This window comes from Nylanderia fulva, unplaced genomic scaffold (genome assembly GCF_048542155.1).
Source record: "Nylanderia fulva isolate GAGA-0341 unplaced genomic scaffold, ASM4854215v1 Scaffold4, whole genome shotgun sequence".
Taxonomy (NCBI): Eukaryota; Metazoa; Arthropoda; class Insecta; order Hymenoptera; family Formicidae; genus Nylanderia; species Nylanderia fulva.
The window spans coordinates 3,135,508-3,154,652 of NW_028190476.1; the positions used below are offsets into that span (position 1 = coordinate 3,135,508).

At 40.0% G+C, this 19,145-nt stretch overlaps 1 protein-coding gene across 2 annotated transcripts; it reads right to left on the reverse strand.

Annotated features, from left to right (window-relative positions):
• Positions 1-727: 727 nt before the first annotated feature.
• On the reverse strand, positions 728-18,677 carry Nf1 (neurofibromin 1). 2 transcript variants are annotated; one of them, XM_029311625.2, is made up of 25 exons: positions 18,483-18,677; positions 16,236-16,557; positions 15,582-15,800; positions 14,802-15,489; positions 14,483-14,729; positions 13,960-14,337; positions 13,696-13,882; positions 13,487-13,525; positions 13,289-13,362; positions 12,273-13,153; positions 11,835-12,142; positions 11,061-11,622; positions 10,434-10,982; positions 10,134-10,337; positions 7,816-9,934; positions 7,610-7,750; positions 7,263-7,521; positions 7,063-7,184; positions 6,870-6,977; positions 5,515-5,601; positions 5,054-5,262; positions 4,748-4,940; positions 4,421-4,632; positions 4,148-4,312; positions 728-3,767 (listed from the first exon to the last, which is right to left on the reverse strand). In XM_029311625.2, the coding sequence occupies exons 1-24, from the start codon at positions 18,540-18,542 to the stop codon at positions 4,234-4,236; spliced, it is 8,247 nt and encodes a 2,748-aa protein (XP_029167458.2). In that variant the 5' UTR covers positions 18,543-18,677; the 3' UTR covers positions 728-3,767; positions 4,148-4,233. The 2 variants fall into 2 exon arrangements, with proteins under 2 accessions (XP_029167458.2, XP_029167457.2); XM_029311624.2 differs by having other exon boundaries at positions 10,134-10,361.
• Between the last annotated feature and the right edge of the window lie 468 nt (positions 18,678-19,145).

The window sequence follows — 19,145 nt, forward strand, 5'->3', positions numbered from 1 at the left end:
TTAAGGCCCTGCGCACAATAGAGGAATAAATATTAAATATTATAATAGGAATATAGTTTGTTTCAAAATAATAAAATCGAAAAAATTCTGATATACAAATTTGGTATAAAGTTATTAGTCCTATATATCGAATTTGTATTTTAATATAAGTCTTCGATTTTATTATTTTAAAATCATTCTTGTTTCTTTAATATTTTTCTAATACGTTCTCTAGTTGTGCAGAGCCTGTTTAAAAAACACTTTAAACTCATGCATAGTTGAATTAAAAAAAGTTAATTTGATATATATTTGAACTGTTTATCGTTTTGGTTGATTGTTTGTCGTATTTTTCTATATTTCGATGTAAATATAAAATTTAATACACTTTTCCAAATAATAAAAGTAATCATATTTTGACATCGAATTACATAAAAACGACTACTTTCACTACTTCGGTTTTTATTACAATATTAATAAGCAAAATATAATACTGTAGTAAATTAATCCTTCCTTGTTAAATAATATTGTTGAGCTGAATAGAACTTTAACTTCACTCTGAATAATAGATAAACTTGCAACATGTAAAAAGATTGTAATAAAACATGTTTGATTCTATACCCACTCAAAATGCATCATTTGCCATCAAAATGATGTCATAATAATTACTGTGGCTATCTGGGTAAGGAAGGACATTAATTATCTCGAGAAAGTGACAGAAAAGAAACCCTTGAGTATTCCAGACGAAACATTAAATAAATGCCGACATTTATAGTAGTTTAACAAACAGCGTTTTAATCTCGTGGATATATTTACACAAAAAATTGTCTCATCGTAGTATTCGTAGAAAGGCCAGATAATCACGTCGTTAGGGAGATTCGATCAAGAGAAAAATAATTTTTATAACGCCAATTCTTCGTGCGAATCGAATATCCGCGGAGCTATCGTACATTCAACTATATCTCATCGTAATGCGTAATCACGATTCGCTAAATAGACATCTCTTATGTACTTACAATACATATATATATACACGCATACTCTTTTTACTCGCTCGTCGGACGCGCGCGTACTCTGCGTATACATGTATACTTTTCTTTTTTTTTTTTGATAGAAAGTTTATATAGGAATAATCGAATTATCGCTGCTAAGATGTTAATGTTGCAGGATTGTAAATTCTCGACTCGTGGAATGGCAGCAGGAAATACGTAGAGAGAGGAACTGCGTTTTTCTCTCTTCTTTCAAAGGCGAGTACTCGCCGGTCCGACGACTCGTTTTGCGTTCCTCGGTCTTTACACGCTACAATTTTTAGTATATATACAAATTCCATCGTGATGACACACATACACATACGCGTTCTAGAAATACGAATATCGCGAAAACACACGAGATCCGAAAGGAAAACATGCCGTGTCGATGAAAAATTCGATAATATATGTATGACGCGCGTGGACATTAAGCAATTAAACGGCCTGTCTTCCTTAATTGTGTATGTAATCGTTACTTAATTTAATCGCCTGCCTAACGCAGTCTAGGGACGATTTATACCTTTGGTAAGAGACAACAAGACGCGCGATAACACACGACAGCTACGGACAGCTAGCGCTTAACAATTCCGTACTGCGCGCGAATAAAATTATCAACGAATCATTATCTTCAATACTGGATAATTGCTAATTTTTAAATCAGCTGTACTGTGTCATGGGGTGGTTGCCTGCTAAGTTTTTCGTAAAAAGAAAAACCGCTATAAACACTATATATATAAGAAACGTTGTAAAAAATTATTTCGAGCTCACTGTCCGACATATATATATTTATATATATATATATATAGATATATATATATATAAATATATATATTATATTATGACTAGCGCACATTCTATATGTTGAATAAAAAAAATCAAAGCTCGTGTAAGGAATTAACATAGATATAGGAGGTATAGACTGCTTGTAAATGAGAATAAGTAAAAAGGGACAAACCTATTTCTATTAGAAAAAATGGCGAGCTTCGTTAAGTAGCTTCTTTTCGTTCAAACGGTTACATTATAAACTGAATAGTCTATCCTTCCCATGTCTATGGAAATTAACGACTTGAGAATACAAATATTAATCGAGCGTTTAAGTACAAGCTCGGATGCGAAGCTCTATGTGGAAATCAATTCTGAAATCTATGCTCGATCTATACGACGCACCGTATTCATTATCCGTACTCTCTGCCTCTTGTAAAAATACAGACGGACAAAAATCAACAGACTTTTACAAAATTACCAGAATATACGTACAAACATTATACAACGCACTATGTACAAACGCATCTTTCAAACTCCAAACAGTCATTCTAGCGCCATTGAGAAGCTATTCATTCCATCACACGAAAAATATCATTTACATTGTTAAATTCGCGCGTTTAATCTTATGTATAATATTTCATTATTTATACATAAATCGCACACATTCGCTTATGGCGTTCACAAAGAAATTTTACATTTAAATAAATAAAGAAAATGTTTAAATAAAAAAAAAGAACGAGTATTTTTCACGACGCAAACTAGTCCAGGGGGAGAGAATAGTATTTTAACACCTTTCTCACTCGGTGCTCCTCATTGTTGTTAGCACACAAGTGTACACTCTAGTAATTATATACGTCGTTATGCGTATACATATATATTTTCTCTCTTTCTCTCTCCCCCTTCTCTTCTTATTACTAAAATGTCCGTATATTATAGTACAGAGAGGATATCGCTTGGTCTCGCTTTGTACTTTAATAAAAAGTGGTAAAGACAGTATACAGTTACATTGGTGTTTCTCTTGGTAGGACTCTAAAATTATTCGTCCCGGGGCTTCGAACGCCTAACGAGACGAGAGGCGTCACTGGTCCAGATCATCCTTGTTATATCATTGAGATCTACATGCAACGGCACACGAGAAGAAAGCTACGTTTCTTGCGTAATAATAAAAAGTTGCCTCGCGCAACCGCAGCGCTTTCAGACTTTAAGGGACCAACAGAGATTCTTTTGGTAAGTAGAATAATAATAATTGTTTATAACTCTCTAGAGCTAATTACTTCGAACACAAATTGCGACAGATGATAACGCTTTGCATGTACAAAAAAAAATTATACGTATAGTATATATAATAAAACAAGAAAAAAAACGATGCTCTTATCTTATTAATCTACTTCTCATAGTTGGTTGTCTACGGAACTAGTTTTGATAGTTTTGTGTATGCATTGTATTGCGACTTATGGCAGAGAATTAATATCAGTCAATAAATTATTATTATACACGAAATTGCTGACAACATATCGAACGTATACAATGCTCGTTGCTGATTCGATGAATTTTTTCCGAGGAAATCGACTGTAAATTATTTCTTGCGATATGAACAAACAATATCATATATGAGATGCGACGATGAACACGATTGCTAAATCACAAAACGTTAAACGCTACATATCTTGAATCGCTGAAATCGAGTCTGACGATGTACAATATCTCGCAACGCGAGTTTCCGTACAACTTCGTTGTAAAAGCGTTGACAACATATAATGCAACAATGCATATTTAAGAATCGTAGCGAGATATACCAGAGATAGTAAACTCGCGACGACTGGTGTATTGATAAAGAAAATATCGCAAAGTTACCAATAGAGAAAGACAGTAAAAGAAAATATTATACAACGGTGTAGCTTTCGTTGATTTCCATTTCCGGTAGGCTCGTTATCGTGATTGGACGGCATTGTACTAAACTGACTGGGCATACAGTACAGGATGAACGTCTGCGAGGTTCTACGAAATATTTAGCGGATCAGGTTCATTTCGCGATAGTATGACCTTATTAATACTTAAGGCCCTCTTGGCTCCTCGCCAAGTTGGAATTGTGACGTCAGAGAAGGGAAAAACACGCTAAAAATTCTTAGAAATAATACTTTTCAAGGTATTTTAAAAAGCATGTTAAAGCCAGCTAAAATAGTGTTTAAAAATGATATTTAAGAATTTTCAGCGTACACCTCTGACGTCGCCATCTAACAAGTGACGAAGATCCAGGAGCTTTAATAGAAAGAGCGAAAAAGTAATAATTTCTTCTTCTGGAGATTCTTCGATTCTCTCTCAAGTTGTGTACATTTAAAATTATATACTTATCATTTAATTATTTAAAATTCACATACCTTGTTTGCCGTTGCAATTTTCCATCACTTTGCCTCTTATGCGCATCTTTCTGGCATTGTTTGCGTTGTCTATCGTAAAGTAATTGCTAAGGCTGCGAACCGTCACCCGTATCCTCCGTTTGACTAGCATCCATCGAGTCATATCGTCTGCTATCCGTACTACGACTAGAACATTATACGTATTACTTGTTTGATATATGGTTTACACGTGCGACGTAATTTACGAAGAAAAGCAAGGGTGCAAACGCTACGGGAGTAAAATGTGATACTTACTCTACGTGAACGAAAGAAGTATCAATCTCCGATGACGTACGACAGTGTTCTTGGACGAGTACGACGTTAGACGGTCTTGATCTCAACGCAGAATCCGACTGACGTTTACCTTTTCCCACACCTGTTTCTTTATTCGGTACCGTTAGACACATCTCTACCATCGCCGCCAAACAATTCACAAACAATTCAGCACTCTCGGGCGTACAGCTGGACTGTAAACACATTGACGATTGTTAAAAACCCTGACTCTCTAAGTTTACATAAGCAGTTCTAAGGTATAAATTGCTATCAAATCGGAAAATTAGGAAATTTAATTCCGAGGCTTACGTTCGTGTAAGGTCCCGCGAATCTCCAAAGACCACGGAAACCGCAACTTTGCAAATAATGCTGCAGATGATGCTGCTGACTCGTATCTTCGCTGGCTATCATGTTCTGTATGATGGTCTGAACCGCGTTCAATATCGCTTGGTCGTGACGGGAGGATAATACGCTGTTGATCTTTGCATCGAGCAAGTTGTGTCTGCAAAGAGATATACATTCAATACAGAAACTCCGAAATGGGATATTCTCCTCTCGATACATCAAACTTTTCGTATTATTATTATTAGAGAAATAAAAAGAAAAAAAACTTACACAACTGGAAAAACTTTTGGAAAAACTATAGTTGCCTCCGTTAGATACTCGTACAAGATCCGCGTTTCATTCTCGCTGGTGGAGTACTTTACCAGAGTGGCCAGCATAGTCAGAACCAGAGTCTGCGTCGAAAAATCGGTCAATACGTCCGGATCGAGTAAGACGTTATTTTCGTTGCTCAGGCTCACTCTAGTGCTTGCACGATCTTTCTGTATATCAGTACAAGTACGAATACACATTAGTTCCTTCATTTTACATCTCGTCTATGTATGTATAACGGGAATGAAGAGTCAATAAGAGTATATCACAGTCACGGAATATTTTTCATCTGTCTCTCAACAGGAATGATTAAAAATAGAAGTGCAGTAACCGCGTCTGGATATATGTTTATAGAATCGACAATAAAGAGTGAGAGAGAAAGAGAGATACAAGAGAATCGTGGTCGAAGTAACAATATATACCTGCTGTTCCGCATCGTCCGTCGACTTGTCGTCCTTTGCGTTCGGTACGCTCAAGGATCGCTGCGATTTAAATAAAAGCCGGCCAGTCTTGTTAGTGACACAAGTTGCATCGTGTTTTACACAATCCGGGCAGGCACAGGCGGGCACACACCGAGAGAGTAAACAGAGAGATGCATGGAGGAATAAAATGGTGTTATATACAACGCTATGCATCTACTAATAGTTAATTAAAAGGGGATCGAAAAGTGTATATACAGAGTGTTCTATATCCACTAAATCATTGATTTACAGTAGATTTCCGACGTCATTTGGAGATAATTTTTCCTCAGCGAAAATGTCGAGGCATCAATAATTTTCAAATTATATAAGTAATTAAAAATAAATTTTCACAAACTAAATCTTATGGAAACAAAATATTACCCACATTCTTTAGTTAATTTCAGATAGAGTTTACTTTAATAGAATTTTAATTTAAAGCTTGATGGCAAAAATTAGGAACATGCAAAAAATGATGTTCCTCCCTCGACACTTTCGCTGAGGAAAAAATTTTTTTCAAATGACGTCAGGAATCTAACTATACATCAATGATTCGCTAGATACGAGATACCCTGTATACATATATATGGCAAAAGATAAGACGAAACGATCGTGGGAAATTTTCGTTCAATTCGTACTAAAAAAAGCTTGCGAAAGGGCGTCTCTCTTTCTCATGTGCGAAGAAAATTTCTTTTTTTAAAAATAAAACTCAAATGTGAATAATTCTACATTGAGCATAGTAAATCAAATCGAATACATACCCAAAAGAGAGATATAGAATAGGATCCGAGACAGATACATAGATACATTTCACTATAGTTTTAGAAATAGTGCATACACACACGCGCACACACACAAGGTCTCAAGTAGTGGGGACAGAGCGATACTCCTCTCGGTAAAAGTGAAATAATTTTACCGAACAATCAAGTATAATAGGGTAAGCAGAGCGAGGATAATTGAAGCGATACAATTTCGTTGCATACAAATCATCACGCGTGAAAAGGGATTTTGAATTTCATTTCGTGCGATCTCATCGCATTCTTTCAATTATAGAATCATGCAGTGCATTTTTTCAGAAACTTCATGCTTCGACACCTTTCTTTTTTTCATTTCCTAAGTGAATAACAATTGTGTGTGCGAGCGAGAATGGCGTTATGTTCTACATAAAAAAAAATTAAAATATATTTTTTAAACGTGGCAAATCCCTACGATATTTCAAACGAACAAGTTGACTACGCGTCGCTAGGATCATAGCTCGAAAAGGGATAAGTTGATTCGCGAAAAGATAACACACATATATAACTAAATAAAATTTATACCTGCGCGGATTGTTGTTTTTGTTGTCTCGCTTGAGTAAGAGCCGATTGATCCAGCAAGTCCCAGGTCTTTTGTCTTCTACTTGTAAGATTGGGCGCTCCCGACATATCCTACATCGAACACCCGAATGGTTTCATTAAAACAATGTCACGTTATAATCTATTATAACATGAAATAATCAAAAAATATTCTCACCGCACTGCGCGACGGCAAAGTATCGAGAATGTCCGAACTGCCCGATGAATCGTGTAGGTTTTTATCGAGCGAATGCCGAATATGACACCTGCTACGCACCTCCTCTGACACGGCTACCAGTGCTGCAAAATGAACGTTACGTAGATTTTTTTCTTAATTTCGATAATGATTTTATTACGTGCATTTCTACTTGAACGTACCGGTCAAGTAAGGAACGCTCTCAGGCGTCACCTCGAATTTATCCCTCTTCGAGGGCTTCGCGATGATCGCCAGCAACATGGTCAGCACCCTGACCGTTCTGGTAACCGTTGTCGGCGTGGGATGCCTGTAGCCCTTCAAAAGATGACCGACCAGCGCGAAATGAAAATTGGATTTAAAGGATAGGCCCACAGTGTGATCCAGTAGCTTGAACTGACATTCCAGGGGTTCGCGTGTCGACATCATCACGTGTTCTAATGTCTGAAAAGAGTAGAGACGAGCATGATTTTACAGTATCAAAAGATATTACAAAATTAAGTATTGAGAAATATTGAGAAAAAATCGAGACCTTCTCATCGAAAGTTCCCTGCGAGTCGAGTGTGTGCAAATTCTGCTCGAGAAGGGCCAGGCCGGATGCATACAACGACGCTTCGTCCAACTCAAGAACGGATGTGGCGATCCAGAACAGGTATCTATGTAGTGGTGATTTCTTGGAAAAACAGAATATTTCAAGTTAAATAGCTTGTACACTTTTTTTGTTAAATGGAAACTTACAGGTCTCAAAAGAGGTTGCAATCGCGTCAAGCACATAACGATGGCCTCCATGAGATTAATATCGTTAAAACTCTCGAGCGCCTTCACTAGAATCTTCAGTAGCTGCCACATATCCTGATCCGTTATACTCTTGCTGATACAACCGAAAACAATAAGCGCCCTCGGCTGCAGAGCCGGATTGAAGCAGAAGGCAAAGTTTTTCGCCAACAGAGTCCACGTTTTTAACCAGTCGCACTTGGGAATGTCCCGCATACAAGCCTCCATAATTTCCAGAAGAGCGTCGGTTATTACTTCCAAGCTGGTCAGGTAGAGCCTCTCCTTGTCCTGCGTCCCGGTTACATTTCGCTCATTGTTGAGCCATTTTTCATTCGCGTGCTTGCAGCTGGATTTTGGATGTTTGTAAAAGGCCGTGCCAGCGGCAGATTTCACCTTGTTGATACCAAACAACAGATAAAACTTGGGTAACGAGAACTCATCCAGACTCATCCGCAGTATCCTGTGCGTATCTTCGGAGAAAGAGGGAGAACTACACGTGCATAACGAGTGAATACTGTTGATCACCAGACCATGAGTGGACGCTCGCATGGTCAAGCTGCCGGAGCACACGAGCAACGTCACCGTGTGAAAGATGTACGGCAAATGTTTCCCTACATCCAGGCAATTATTAAAGGACAGCATCAGGAGATACCTCGCGAGGATCGCTATGTCGCTCCACATTATATGTTGTTCCAATTGAGACGTCGGTGACATGCAAGTCTTGTCCACTATTCGGCATACCTTGCTGATTAATTTCTTGGCCACCAATTGCACATTACCAGACGCCAGAGCGACCGCAGTGTCTGCCATGATCTCGGCCACTGGTGAGCCTAAATCGTATCGCGCGCTACGTTGCAGAAAAATGTCGAGGACAACGTCTATCAGTTCCGGCAGCATGCCAATTGTGCTCCAGATCTTGGCCTGTATGCTCGGATACATTTCAATCTCCTGGACAGTCAGCGTGATTAAATCGTCAAGAATTTCCATAACCTGCTTCTGCCGCTTGCTACTCTCGTCGTGGGACTTATCAGGGTAAAATCGCACGAGGTTGCTCAACCACGGCGTCATATATTCGAGACATAAATGTTTTAGCTCGATAGTCGATTCCCTGAAGCCCTGCATGCACTCTTTGAGAAATTCGAGAGTGAGATGTGGATCGTTCGCTGCCAAGGTCTCGCTCAAATGCTTGATGAATATAGTGTTGTTCGAAGGTATGCATATACCGGATGTTTCCAACAGTTGACCCTCTATTCTTAAGCTGAACGTCGCCGTGAGTGCGCATAGATGATTGTAGGCTGCAGTCCGAAGATTCGGGTCCGGACTACCGAGATTCAGTAAGGCCATATTCAACAAAGTGCCGGGTACGTCTTTAGGCCTGATTTTCGAATGAACGGACATGGAATCCGGTTGTGACAACACCCAGCGATTCCTGATGTGGATTATAGCCTGTACGATATTATCGCAATCGATGTGGGCAAAGGTCAACGATCCCGTCGCGTTGGAGATGATTAGCGTGAATTGATTGTCGTCCAGTAGGGAAACCTCCTCTATTTCGGAAGCGTAATACACGTCGTTTAAGAGAACATATTGCGATAATACTTTGAATCTGTCCGTGTGAGTTATTTGCAAGGTCGTCGGTCCGAGCTTCACAGACACTTTAATCTCCTTGTGGCATAATTTCAAGACACCAGTAAATACTTTTAAATCCTCATCCAAAGATAATGTTGCTCCGGGTAATTTCTGTTGCTCGATGTCAATGACATCGTTTAATTTTGCTTGACTGTCGATAAAGACTATCTTTCGATTACCTTTTAACGGCGCCAGGATGCTATCGTGATACTTTGTGTACTCGCGCACCCAAGTGTTGCAATTATAAATATATACTGCGTGTAAGTTTTCGTAAGCTGCTTCTGGCAGAACATAGAACCACTTTTGCAAAAATTCTGCTCTAAACCGATTATCCGAACACGTATGAGTGAGATCGACGACCACGTCGTACGAAGAACGATTAGGGGCTCCGATAAAGGGCTTTAGAGTCAGGATCACGTGATACATCAGCAAGTCGCCGTTTGTTTCGCCGAGCCTAAAAATCCAAATTTGCCTGTTTTAATCACCCCACACACACACACACACACACACACACACACACATATATATATATATATATATATATATATATATATATATAACGCGCAACAAGTGACGAGTAAGAAAAAAGGGATTTTCATAAATGTTAAACTTCTCATTTACATCTTTACATCTTTGCGAAATAAAACGCTTACTTAAATCGACGTGCAATGTAGTAAAACACCGGGTAGCTCTGCTTGCTAGTGCCTGCTTGATAAAAAATATTCATACTCTGGATGCTCTTAAATTCTTCTGTCTCGTGCATATTACGTTTCATCATGATTTCCTCGAATTTTGTCGACGACATGTCTTCGCTCGCCCATCGAGACATACGAACGTAAGAAGACGAAAAGAGCGAGCTAGGATTGAAACGTATGATTAATCTGCGGTTTAAATTAGTTGCAATAAATGATATAATCCAAATGAAAAAAATACAATTGCTCGATACAACTTACTGGGAATCCACTGGTTTATGCTCGGGTGGACCAAGGTATGCTAATAACGTTGCCATTTTGTCAAAGGGTCTCCTTCCGACGGCTTTGTGATCTCTGCTGCTGCTGAGATAATCCCCGATTTTCTCCTGATGATTCCACAATAACCTGTGTAGGGCCAAGACATTGGCGTCCGATACGAACGACATAGAGTGACTGGTTTGATCAACTGTTTCGCAATCCGACGCTATTTGTATGATGAATCGTCGACCGATTTCAAAGTGCGCTCGCAGAAAGTCGTTGAAGGGCAGCATGTGTTGTTCCTTGCTAAACTCTACGTGATTGGCGATGTTCTGCAGTATCTTCGACATAAGCATGAGACCTCGTTTCACTTGCGGTGGTACCGGTTTATTTACGATACCCATCTCTTGGGGCGAAACAATGGCAGGATTGATGAAACGCAGAAATATCACCGTTCCCACAGCCACAATGTTGCTCTGCGGTGACTGCGGAAATCTTTTACACAAAACTTGATACAGGCAGTGACACATTGAGCGTAACTGCGGGGGAAACCTGACGAAAGGATTTTCAGCTCAACAGTGATATCTTACTCGCAATGATTATAAATTATAAATTAACATGATGACTTACGTATCTGCCGACGACACTATAGCATCAAACACCTTTTGTGTCAATGCGATCAAGTTGCTACCGTTCTGTTCGATATTTTCACTGGGATCGATCCTCGCGCTATCTACTTCGAAACTAATTGTTGGCTCATCCAACAAAGGTTTGATAAGAGGCTCGAGAAGACCTTGCAAATAGCTGGCGCCGTAAATTTTAAAGCAGAACGACATAATCTTACTTCCCAGAGTATTTCCGCGAAAGAGAGTCTGTATGCAATCGGTCAACTCAACCTCTCGATAGAGCATGTTCCACAATAAAGGCGACAACAAGTGTTTTGCATCAAACAGTGTCACAAAGACACGCGCCAGCTCATCCATTTGATTCGTTGTCACTACGTTAGCCAATGCCATGGCGATAGGTAATTCACCCTTATCACTGATCATCGTAACGAGTTGAACCAATTGCTCGTATCTGTCCGCTAGAACAGTTTCGGCAAGGGTATCAAACTCCGTTCCCTGCTGAAGTATTTTAGTCAGTACTTCCATGAACGCGGCACGCGTTTGGAGATCTGCGTTGTAGCCTAAATCTAAATGAGAAAAAAATTAACATTTAACATGATAAAACTAATTAGCGCCGATAATTATGACAACTAAAGATCAATTTTCTTCTCTGGAAGAAGTAAATTGATAATCAAAATAAAAATAGAAGAACGTTTTTCGAAAAAATGTTCAAAAGAGCTGTTCCTCCAGAAAACTCCTAAATAAAAAACATATAAATTGATTTGATATTTTTACGTACGTATCGAGTGTCTTAAACCGCTGTCTATATTCGCACTGAGAAGATTACTCATGGCTTGAATGGAAGTGTTGCGCAAATTAGCTAACTTGCTGGTCGCTAAAGTAGGCGATTGCCAAGACATAACATCCTTGTCCTCCGAAGATGACGGTTCGTTACAGTAATTTATTAAATTCATAAAGAGCATGAAATATTTCGAGAATAACTCAGACTTTGCTTCCATCAACTCGACACGATCAGAGTCTTCAGGCTGAAGAGGTAGTCCGCGCAATAACGCTCCTACTGCCTCCATGCAAGCTTGATCCAAATTTCTGCGTAAAAATTAAAGCGATAAATTTGATTATAATTTTTTATTTTGAATAAAGTTATTTGTCGTAATAATAGATAATCGCAAGATTAGATGGATAATATATAGACGTATAAAATGACAAGCCATTTTACCTGGTCCAAATTGTAATATCGCTGGCATTTGTTGAAGGAAAGGGAGGCGTGCACATCACCCACTCGGTCAAATATTCGACTAATTTGTTGCGAAATTTCAATTCTTGCCTAAACGCCAGATCATCCCGTCTCTTCATCATAGCTTCGACTAGTTGACACAATTTAGTTTTGATACAAATCGAATGCACCACCATGTCCAGATGTCTGACGTATCTAACGATCGCCAACATCATGCCTTCGATGCTGGTCATCCCAAGGTATTCCGACGGTTGATCTGTTTTCGAGTCCAGAATATTTTTCATTATAAATATAGTGTGTTCGACGAACTGCGTATTCAAATCCGATACCATCACTTGTCCATGTGCATCAAAGAATTTTTCAACAATATTCTTAATCTGATCAAACAATATCAGATACAAGGCAGGACTCATCTCGTGTGCGACCAGTTCTTTTACATGCTTTTGTATCCGAGTGCCAAGTTTCTCGTTGTTGCAAATCAATAATCGTAGCAAGTTTAACACAAACTGCGTAACAATGCAATACTGCAATTCTTGACTAGGATTCGTTAAACCGGAGTTAGTCTCTTGTTGTTTAGCCGAGCTCTTTTTAGATTCGGGATTGAAGGGGAGCCCACAGTAGGGCGGTCTACTTGGCGAACGACGTTGCAAGCACACTCCGCCTAAAGCGCAAAGAAATCCTGTCATATTGGCCCACTCGTTAATTTGCTCCTCCATTTCGTGTTCCGAATTTTGATGAAGCGCTGTTCTTCGTTTCACGGTGTTGCGAAATGAGTCGACTTGCGCATCCTCAGTCTTGGTCTTGGGATAATTGGACAATTGCCGTGAGTTTGTTTCCCAATTTCTGAATGATTCTTCCCAAGCCTAAATAACACACATCATTCTCTATTAATTTCTTAAAAAATTTCCAAGATTAAGCATATTTAATACGATACGATTAATATTATTATACTTTATGTAATACTATATTTCATTTAAAGTGATAAAAAGTATACGTACAGGTTGTATGCCATTCACGCAATGTTCGATCTTTCTCAATAAAGATAATATTCTCTTTTGTAATGCAGCATGTCCTAAAATACAAGCATTAAGAATAACTCATCACATACATATTAATAGAGCAAATAAATTATCCAAGAGAAACATGACAAAATATGAATATAAAAACAATATATAATATTGAAGACAAGGACTCACCATGATTATGTTCCTGATAACATCTATTCTCCCCGTGGGCTATTACGATAACAAGATCTTTAATACTCTACTACAGACGAATAAGAGTTTTATTAATTAAAATAGAGAAAAATGAATTCAAAGATTCATTTGTGAATCTTTGAGTTTGAGAGAGAAATCTTTTTCTATCTGTTCCGAGCGTGAAATCTCGTAAAAGAAATCAAACTTACCAGATATCAATACGGTCGAAGCTTGTGCCAATTCTAAATATAACTGATAATTCGGAAGTAGACAAGTCACCGCTACCTCATCGCTGCCGCAAAGAATTTCAGCTTCCTCACATAGTAACGCGAAACAAGACATCGATACTAAAACAGCTTCCATGTCTATACTCCATAAATATGTTAAGCAAACGACCTGTGCATATCGCATAAGTTTCGCAGGTTAATTTTTAATTTCAAATATAATTTTACAATAGATAAAAATATAAATACCTCGAGTTTAATATGCGCCTGTTTGCTAATCGCGATCTGGCTGCCCGCGTTCGCATAATCCTTATACTGAGAGAGAAAGGCATTTCTGCAGCTTAATATCTCGCGAAGCCACTTGAGTATAGTCGTGTAGTTGCAAATTTGATGCTGAATCAATTTTTGCGAGATCGAGAAAACGACCTGCGAACTGACATCCCAGAAAGTGTCCAACGGCGCTTCGGGATTCCACGCTTTAACTTTGTCCGGGTGATGCAACACTAGCAGAGCCTCCATCGCTTCATGGGCAATGTCCGGCATCGTGGACTGATGGACTAACGAGACGAGCCCATTAATCAACTCTAAAGTGGATCTCTGTATTTCGTGGCCAGCTGTACCGTAACTCTGCAAAGTGCTAAATTAATTCAGGCTTTGGACACTTTACAAATGTATTTAATTGTAACTTATGCAATTTCATATATTGTATAAAATTAATAATATATTATATATAAATACTTTTTTAAAATTATATTTACATGTAATTACGTACATGTAACATTAACATGGGATCCACATGAATAAGTCGCACCATCACCAGCAACAGATTCTTAGAGTTAGCCATCTCCTCTTTAGAAGTTTTAAGAGCAAAATTGTGAATCATACGCAGCGGTGTATACCACATGCAGTTCTGCGTCACTTTGTTTAGAGTGTCGGTGAACATATTCCTGAGATCCGTGCCGTACGAATAAACGAGACTGATCTCTGGCCACCATGGCAATCTCGGCTGTGTGAAGATTCTGAAATATTAATATCAGTCAGATTTGCTGACGACGCGACGCCGCGAGAAGAAAATATTTTCTTGAACTTGCTTGTATAACGAGCTGACTAGGACGAACTGGTACGTCGATGAATTGTTGACGTTCAGGCAAAACTTAAACACCTCGTTGTTATGCGGATTGATACGGAAGCAGCTGACGAAGGAGTCGATCATCAGGTCGACGTCCTGCGCGTTGTAATTTTGCCCACGGGAAAATGGTTTCGTGGGATGAAAGAGAAGCATCATCAGATCGTTCATCAGTTGCTGTACCAAAATTAGGATGACGTTTTTCGATTCCGTGTTGCTGACATATGTAGCCGCTTTGGTGAGCTTGACGCAGGTGATCGCCGCGGCCTCGGATAGCTGTCGGCTGGAGGAGCTGCCGTGCATTCTCAGGCTGCGTTTCACGCTGTCGATGAACTGCTTCTTCTTCGAGTACCGCGGTGAACCAGGCGGTCCAGAGTCGGCGTTCACAATCTCCTCCAGAACCTTAGCGGAGAGTACGAGCAGCATCATTTGTAACGGCCACACCACCGCGGCGCGGCTCTTCTTATCGACAAACGTATCGAGAATGTCGAACAGCTCCTCGCACGCCCTACTGAGATCCTCGTTAGGCTGCTTCTGCAGATCGGCGAATTCTTGCGGATAAGTGTCCATCCAATTCCAGATCGCCCTTTCCAGGGAATTCATGAGCACAAGATGCGCCGACTTTTTCAGTTGCCGGACTTTCTGTATCGTTTCTGCAGCAAAAGCAATCACGATACAAGCGTACAATTAGAAATACATTTGATTTTGTATGTAATCGCGTTACATTGCAATATTCGTCGCATACCATTCAGAAGTCTGGTCAGTCTATGGACGTCGACATTGATATATTGCATCAGCTCGATGTCGCTACAATCCGGATTCTCATCCCCGCTGTTGGACAGTTCCTGAAGTCTGGCCGATATCCGATTGAAGACCGCATTGAAGAAATTCAGACTTAGGGCGAACAACACTTTGCTCGCCAGATCCTTAATCATTTTCGTCTGTGGACTGTCTGACGGAATTCCTGTATCAAAAATTACAATTGTAGAAATTGGAAATTTAATTCCAGTTTTAGAAGATATGAAAGATACCCAGCAAACACAGTATATAAATGTTATATACTCAAGCATGTTACATGTAACGTATATGTTAGTTGTAATTTCCCACTCATAGATGTAACATTTTTAATATTACATATATTACATTGTAGTTATATTGTCATTATATCCCAAGATAGCACTGACTTATCAATACATCGATGTGCTATTTGGTATATAATTACAATATAACTACAATGTAATATATGTTATATTAAAATGTTACATCTATGAGTTGGAAATGACAACTAACATGGATGTTACATGTAATGTACACGTTATATTACCTGTTATATTCCATTTTATTACAGCAATGTAACAATTACATATCGGTGTTTGCTGGGATCGTTTGTTTCGCTCACCTATGAACTGGCATATTTCTCGGAGTAGCAGTTTTACATTCATGGCCTCTTCGAATTTCGTCGTGTCCTTTGGTGTATTCGCCAGACACTTCTCCAACGTGTCCAGGACGATGATGATGGACTCCTGCCGATCCTGGTCCATGGTATGGAACGGACGCTGGCCGCTCGTGTTCGGCGTCAGCTCGTTGACGCGCTGCAGCATCTTCGTAAGGCCGGATATGACGAGAGAGAAACGGTACCGAGAGATCTCTATCAAGCATTTCTTACACCTCTTCTCGTTCACTCGTGAGTGAGGACTTTCGGGCCCGGAACGACACGGCAGCTACAAATTCAAAAGAGCGAAATCATTCTACAGGGAAGCAAAAATAATAGCGAGCAAAGAAAAATCAAAGCGTTCATTGACGAATTCAATTATCATGTTGCATATAGGACGAAAGGGAAAAAAGTATGTGCATGAAAGAGGCGTTAAGGACGAAATGTGCGCGCGCTCGAAACGTCAATTTATACGCTCGTGCGACGCAATCGATTCCGGTTTTATTCCTTTTTGTTTGACGTATCGGGCTCAAGTGCGTAAAGCGACTTTCATTCATGGATGATATTCATGAACGAAGGCGAGTCGCGAGAGCTGCTGGGCGGGGAGAGAATATTCGGGCCGAGCTGAACGAAGCCGACTTTATATATATATATATATATATATATATATATATATATATATATATATAACATATACACATGTATATATCAAGTCTTTCGCGCGACGAGGATATATATACTATATTAACCACTTAATCAACTCGGTAAATATCGCGACGCAAATATTTACCGCGCGCGCGAACTCTACAAACAATTCGAAGATTCCAATTAAAGTGGAAATATATATATATATATATTTTCCTTTTGCAGTCGCGAAATCTCGAATCGCCGAGGAAAACTCACGCGTGAAATACGGAAGTAGATATCGATATATTTATATATATATCCTCGTATATACCCTCCTTAGTTACGTTACTGTATATACACCTTGATTGAGCTGCTCTCACAGCAAGGTTGACTGGAGGCGGAAGGGGGTGGGGGAGGGGAGGAACGAAGGTCAAACCGCATGAGGGAAGCTGGGGAAGGAGGGGCCATCTTTGCAAGAATGTATCTTTTCATGAATGAACGAATCGAGGAGGGAAGGTACGACATCGCATTCTGTCGGGGATTGGGGTGATCGCTCCCTTTGTTGATACGCATTGACCCTCATCGATAACGCGAGGTATCCATTTTTTTTTTTTTTTTTTTTTTTTTATTATCAAAAGGAGGGTTATGTGGAATCGAAATGTGGGACAGGTTTGATCGCGTCGCACATTTAATTTAGATGTCACTGAAACAATATGTCATACGGCAACAAGGATGGAGAGAGTTTTCTATCGCAACTGTATCAAATTTTAAGAGATAACATTTATCAATAACGTCTCAATTACGTATTTTTTCAAGCCACAGTTTCGCCATTCTACGATGACGTTGAAATGTTAATGATTCGGTCAGTTTTGCTTCATCGATGAAAAATTCCACTCTTATCACATCCAAAAATCACACGCAATGCAATTCTACATATCTCTCGCGGGCAGCAAACACGCACAAGGATGAAGCGAAAAATAAACATCCCGGGAAATCTATACTTGAATTTGAGCGTGCGATAGCATAAATCGCGTATATGACAATGGGAAATTCGTTTCATTGCCCGATATCAATTCCCAAGGACTAGTTCCCGATCGGATAGATCAATCCGTCAAGGTATCCGAGGTACGATTATTTTTCGCATGTTCTTCGAAGTCAAACCGCCGTCTCGGTTCGAGTCGACGCTAACCGATTGTCAAATGTCAACCGGCTGTCAAAATCGCACGAGCACCGTCCTCGCAGTCGTTGATCCATAAGCTGGTCCACCTGTCCGCTCGCGCGAATTCTACCCTGCGCATCGAGAGAACTCGAAATTCGATACTCGGAGAACAGAGAAAAAGAGAGAGAGGGAGAGAGACTCGCACGAGGAACGAAACCGATCCCGAAACGGAATCGCGCTCCAAGATGAGTCCGAGAAAGGCGGAAACGAATACACCCGTGCATCGTGGAAGTGACATTAGGGGAAGGAGGTGGCCACACCGGAAGAGGGTAGCGAAACAGAGACCGAGAAAGAAGGAGAGAGAGAGGGAACCAGGAAATGAACGGGAGAGAAACGACGACGCTTCTCGTCGGCCACCACTCACGCACCTGATCCTCGAAACGTGCGAGCACCAAATTCGCCCATTCTCCGGGCTTTTGCGTCCCCATCTCCGTCCGAGGTTCACTGACAGGCCGTTACCACGTACCGCGAATCGCCAGGCTCGCTACGAGCCGCGACCTTACGTCATCATTTATGAACGTCGACTGACCGACCACCACACTATCGCGAAATCCGCCGCGAATCGCCCCCGATCTCGATGGGAGAGGCACTCGCGATGGTGGGGGCCGGAGATGGCCGAGCGCGCCCGAACGCGCCCGATCGCTCCATTGACGCACCAATCGCGCGCCACGTGCTCAGGGCCGGCGCGAAAAATCGAATCCTCTCCGCGCGAAACTACGATCTCTCGGCGGACGAAAGAGAGCACTTGTCCTCCTTTTGAATTTCTATATTTAGTATAAAAAATAAAAATACATTAAGGAAGAACATAAAAAATTTATTAATTATGTCCACTCTTGAAAAAAAATCCTGCGGACGCCCATATTTTCTCCGATTATCTTAATCGATCGATTCGATTTAAAAATTACCACCTGCAAAGTAGACATCTTTTTGTAAATCTAGATAAAGTTGATTAATTTTATGCCGATTATATTTAATCAACCGATTAAGTCAAGTTGGAGATGTGATGAAACTGGCCTTAAAATGAAAAGGAA

Coding starts and splice junctions, on each gene's coding strand:
- Nf1 (XM_029311624.2), bottom strand. CDS start 18,542: ATGGGGACGCAAAAGCCCGGAGAATGGGCGAATTTGGTGCTCGCACGT. Junction 13,154..13,288: donor GCGTGAATGGCATACAACCT/GTACGTATACTT, acceptor TGTGTTATTTAG/GCTTGGGAAGAATCATTCAG. Junction 7,751..7,815: donor TGCAACCTCTTTTGAGACCT/GTAAGTTTCCAT, acceptor TGTTTTTCCAAG/AAATCACCACTACATAGATA.